Source organism: Seriola lalandi, unplaced genomic scaffold (assembly GCF_002814215.2).
Source record: "Seriola lalandi dorsalis isolate HSWRI2012SDOR001 ecotype SW California unplaced genomic scaffold, Sedor1 jcf7180002054927, whole genome shotgun sequence".
NCBI classification, from domain to species: Eukaryota; Metazoa; Chordata; class Actinopteri; order Carangiformes; family Carangidae; genus Seriola; species Seriola lalandi.
Genome location: NW_019525479.1, coordinates 1,877,326 through 1,882,915, shown reverse-complemented (window position 1 = coordinate 1,882,915; position 5,590 = coordinate 1,877,326). Strand labels below are relative to the sequence as shown.

At 40.2% G+C, this 5,590-nt stretch overlaps 1 protein-coding gene across 1 annotated transcript in view; it reads right to left on the bottom strand.

Annotated features, from left to right (window-relative positions):
- Positions 1-4,586: 4,586 nt before the first annotated feature.
- The window catches only part of LOC111644256 (tubulin alpha-1A chain), a 1,548-nt gene continuing 544 nt past the window's right edge, over positions 4,587-5,590 (bottom strand). The window contains exon 2 of the mRNA XM_023393058.1: positions 4,587-5,585. Coding sequence (XP_023248826.1) covers positions 4,992-5,585 — 594 coding nt within the window. The 3' untranslated portion in view covers positions 4,587-4,991. The remainder of the gene's footprint in view (positions 5,586-5,590) is intronic.

The window sequence follows — 5,590 nt, the reverse complement described above, 5'->3', positions numbered from 1 at the left end:
TTTTCAAAATTATAACCAAAGGGGGTTATCAATATTTTCTGGCTAAACCTTTGAATATGATGATTAGTTGATCCAAATCACATGATAAATGATATCCCCTGCTTTCCATAAACTGTGCATATACATATTCCAAGTAACAGTACCCTCTGTTCATTGTGTCCCTATATTTTATGCATTTTTTTATACTGTAAGCACAAATAGATTCCATTCACCTCAACAGTAATGGGCTGGGGGCAGAAATCATAGAAAATATGGGCAAATTAAAGTAAAACTACCTGCATGCCTTGATTCCAGTTTAGGAAAGTGATCAAATGTTATGTAACCTTGATATCCTGGATGAACTGACTCCTTAAGTTCAACACTAGGATCGTCTGGGTGGGGACAGTAGTGGTCATGAATGCTTCAGAGTCCTCTGCTGGCACAAAAGTGAACTGCACTGGCATTCAGAGCCTCTGAATGAAGTGACTGTTGACATTTTCTGTTGGAAAGTCAATCACACAAATAAACAGACACTAAAACAACCAAAAAGAGACACAAAATAAGATGCAAGATGCAAGTGTCAAAAAACAAACAAACACTAAATCGACCAAACACAGATGTCAAATAGTCAAAAAACGACTAAAATGTAAGGCAAACTAAAGAGAGACATAAAAATTACTAGATGTTGGCTGAGTAAAAAGAGGCGTAAAGCAACTGAGTGACCATGCAATACATGATCCAGACCATTAATCCGTTGCACATAGCAGTTTAGTTCTTGAGTATCTTAAATCGGACTGTGGTAAATGAATTCTGGGTAATTTAAGACTTCTTTCGAAATAATAAAAATGGCCGACCAAGTCACTGCAACCACAGATCTAAGTTTGCCCCAAAAGGAAATGTTTGTCTGCTGGAAGAATTCAACAGTTTCAAGGGCGTTTTACTTGGGAAATTCTGCGAACAGTGTAACAATAAGAAGAAAAATCTGATTTGGAAAAAAAAATTGCAGCGACAGTAAAAACATTGTCAATCCCACCTAGCCTCTGTTTTGGGGGGATAAACTGGACGAGAGCGGGGTGGTCTGGCTCATAAACAGTGGTTTTGATGCGCATGACGTCACGCAGGTGAGTCACTAAGTCTCGTCCTCACGCGGCTCTTGTTAATGTTCATAACCGAGATTGTCTTCTTGCACAAGTATGTTGAGCCAAACAAGCTCAGCATTTTCTTAGCAAATGTTCGAGTCTCTTGGAACCTGCCTTCATCCAGCTGGAGGTAGAAGTTGACAAGAGGGAGCTGTTGGTGCCGACTGCTTCGTAATTCAGCGGAAAAAATACTCCAATTTCCACTTGTCCCGGAAGCGGCGGCCCTCGCTGTCAACTTCTCTGTTTTTATTTACAGTCGCCATGTCAGAAATGGGCTGAAAGGGTCACACAAGGGTCGAGAGTGCGGCCACAGGTCTACTGCCATCTTCTGGTGAAATGTAAAATAGCTTTTTTTGTACGCGTGTATTTTATACTGTGGTCAACAGAGCTGGCGGGACGTATATTATTAATTTTATGACAGAGGCTGCGGGCCGGTGAAAATCTGAACACGGGCCGTAATTGGCCCCCGGGCCGGACTTTGGACATGCCTGGATTAGGCCAATAATGTCTCTAGTGATTGTTTGAATGACAGCAGTCAAAAGAAAAAAGTTTTACTTTGTAACGGTGGTTTTGGTATGCTAACGGTTGAGCCGGTAGCTAGATGCTAACGGTTGAGCCGCTAACTAGATGCTAACGGTTGAGCCGGTAGCTAGATGCTAATGGTTGAGCCGCTAGCTAGATGCTAACGGTTGAGCCGCTAGCTAGATGCTAACGATTTAACGGTACAGTTTATGTGCTAGCTACCGGCAAGTTACATGTCAACAAACGCTACAACTTGGCCTTCAGAATAAAATCGTGCTGTCGGTGTTTCTTTTTCCTAGCGACCCTGTCTGCGGACGGTCCGGATGATACGGCAGAGGAGGGGAGGTATTTACTGCGGTCTCTAAAAGCTATTTCCCCTTGCATTGCTCTTTCGATAACAATGTTAGCAAACAACAAATTATGAGCCATTTTTTCTTATTTTTTTGTTGTTGGGTACTACTGGCCAGCACAGGTGTCACTGATTGTTACCATGGTAAAATTAGTCTTAGAACTAGGGGTTCGACTGGGGGTATGATGTTTAATTTGTTTAGCTTAAAAGTTGTCAGTTTTTATTTTTGTGAAACTGTTTTACTTGCATTAGACTTGAGATCTTTGAAATCTTTGTGAAAAGATTAAAAAAAAAAAAAATTGCATCTCCTTCCATTCTTGACTAGATGGAAAAATGGGGGAAAAAAGAGAATCCGGATGCACTTCCACTTTTTTTAAACCAACTTTATTTTTATAACACATGGACAATAAATACTAGGGCTGTCCCAAACGATTATTCTTTAAACGATTAATCTAGAGATTATTTTTTCGATTATTCGACTAATCTAACGATTATTTTTTTTATTAACCTAACAGTAATTTTATTGCAATTATTTTCCAGTTAGTCATTTAATATAACAATTTGCCCCGTCCAACATCTTGACTCGCTGCACCATGGTGTTTCCTCTTTATGTGCTCGTGCATGACTGTCGTGCTAGAGTGATATGCCAGATGCACTTTGCAGAGTCTGCAGACTACCGCACTGTTGGTGTCAAGATTAAAGTATTCCCAAACTTTGGAGGACCGTGTGCGAGCATTTTTTGCCGCGTGTTGCTCCACACGCTCCGTCGTACCGCTGGTAGACGCCACCGTGTTGTTCAAATAGATTACACAGACGCAAATCATTCACGTAGTCAATGACTTCAATTACGTCACCGCGTTGTCCCAGTCCGTGCGCTGCGCTTGTATCCGGGTAAACCAAAGACGATGGATATAAACGGTCCCATTAGAAAGTTCCGGTTTTGTTCTATGAACATTTACCCTGTGTGGTTTTACACGACGTGTCGACACTAAAATTCCACGTCGAATAATTTTTATAATCGACAACGTCGAATAATTTTTATAATCGACAACGTCGATTACGTCGGATAATCGTCCCAGCTCTAATAAATACTCCTTCCCTAACCACAGAAACAAAATACATTTAGTGAAATTGTTTCTAGTATTTTGTTTTGATGATAATATTAACTAAAAATCCAATATGCTTGTTCTTCAAGTTTGAAATTCAACAATATTTTTATTTGTCTAACAATAGGAACATTGATAGTGAAATAATTTATAGCCATAATTCAAAGAGAAAACATATATAATATACTTACTTTATTCCTCTTCCATTAGACTTTCAAACAATAACTGTGGAAAAAATGTATGTTAAAATTGTGCTTTCTATGATGGCTTGTCAGTATAATGCAATGTAATGAATCAAGTCTGAAGCTGATGCATCACACTCTGCCTCTTGAGGAGGACAGGTGAAGTGCACAAATTTGCCGCAGTATCTGTTTCACATCCAGCCACGACACAGCTGTTGGCTGTGACTCCTTTTGAAGATGCCCTCCCACTATGTTGGTTCAGGGCAACAAAGTTTGAGAAATGAATGTCATGATGAAAAACATTCTTTGTCATATAACTCATACTTGATTCTTGTTGTCCAAATAGTAAGTAGTTCAAACCTTCCTCCCCAATTTCCCAGGGACTCTGAGACCAGGAGGTACCCACCCAGTTTAGTGGTTTTGTCCACCCTGTTTATATAAACGAGGGAAGGCTAAATAACAGAAACACCTCTCTGTATAATGCAGTACAGTTCAACAGCACCACAAACTACATCCTACATAATATTCCTCTCTAAAATAGTTTCAATACAAACTGACTATTATAACCATCATGAGGAGAGGATGTATTGCAGGGTTATTGTATTAGACTGCATTAGTTTATCTAAGTGTACTAATAAAATGACTGCATACTCTCTGTCTGTAAAATACTGACAGAGATGGGGGAAAACCTTCATGTTTTCTGCTCCAGACATTTGGAATAATCTGCAAAGGGAAGGTTAAGAGACTAATCTGATATGATTGTTTTTTTTCTTATTATTGTACTTACTAGGCTGTTGCCACATTATTCAATATTTCTTATAGGTCTGAGGACAGAAATTACTTCATTTGTTGGGCTGAAACTGACAGTTGAGTTAACTGATGCACTGAAGCATGTGGAGCAAAAAAAAAAAAAATAGCTTAAGCTAAGTGTGCTTTTCTGGGATCATCTGATAATGTTTACAATGGAAAATTGGAGCACAGCTGGTAGGTCAACCGGTTTATATCCAACCTGCCAAAACAGTACCATCTTAATTCTGTACATGCTGCTAATCACACTATTTTATGAATGCTGTTGTCATAAATTAATACAAGAAGAGCTGTTTTTCTAAGTCCCATTTACATGATTTTGACCAAACCACCTTCTCTACAATCTAAATTTGATGGTTAACATTGACACTGGCTCAAATTTAAAGGTTTTGAGTAATTTCTCAAATGGTGCTGGATTATAATTTCAAATCTTCAAAAGACTAATCACTCCTGACTAATTGTTATTTTTCATTCTCAAACAAAATAAAAACAACACAGTCAATTTCATATGTTACAGGAAATTTATTTAGAACAGAGTCAAACTGACACTTTGTTGGATTTCATAGTCTGAAAATAGGCAAACGTATATTTGATAGACAAACATTTCTTTCTGGAATGCCCTTAAGATAAAATTCTAAGCAATTGTTTCCCGTTTCACCAGTGCTTTATGTCCCTTTCAGTAGTCCTCTTTCTCACCCTTCAAAGAGTAAGCTCCTTCCTACTTCCAACTCACACTCTGATAATGCCCCCTCTGGCCTTCCTATCACAGGAACTTAACTTCCAAACTCAACATTTTCTGTAGTGTTTTTCTGAACTGCCAAATTAATACACAAACATTTTCTTTTTGGAATGTATTTAAGAACAAATGGAATCAATTATTTCCTGTTTAGTGCCTTCATGTCCCTTTTTAATATTCCTCTCCTTCCTCCTCTCCCTCACCCTCAATAGAGTCGACTCCGACCTCCTCATAATCCTTCTCCAGAGCTGCCATGTCCTCTCTGGCCTCAGAGAACTCTCCCTCCTCCATACCCTCACCCACATACCAGTGAACAAAGGCACGCTTAGCGTACATCAGATCAAACTTGTGGTCAAGGCGAGCCCAGGCCTCTGCAATAGCAGTGGTGTTGCTCAGCATGCAAACAGCCCTCTGGACCTTGGCCAGGTCTCCACCAGGAACCACAGTGGGTGGCTGGTAGTTGATGCCAACCTTGAAACCAGTGGGGCACCAGTCCACAAACTGGATGGTACGTTTGGTCTTGATGGTGGCAATGGCAGCATTAACATCTTTGGGCACCACATCACCACGGTACAAAAGGCAGCAAGCCATGTATTTACCGTGGCGAGGGTCACATTTCACCATCTGGTTGGCTGGCTCAAAGCAGGCGTTTGTGATCTCAGACACTGAGAGCTGCTCATGGTACGCCTTCTCAGCAGAGATGACAGGGGCATATGTGGCCAGAGGGAAGTGGATACGGGGATATGGCACCAAGTTGGTCTGGAACTCGG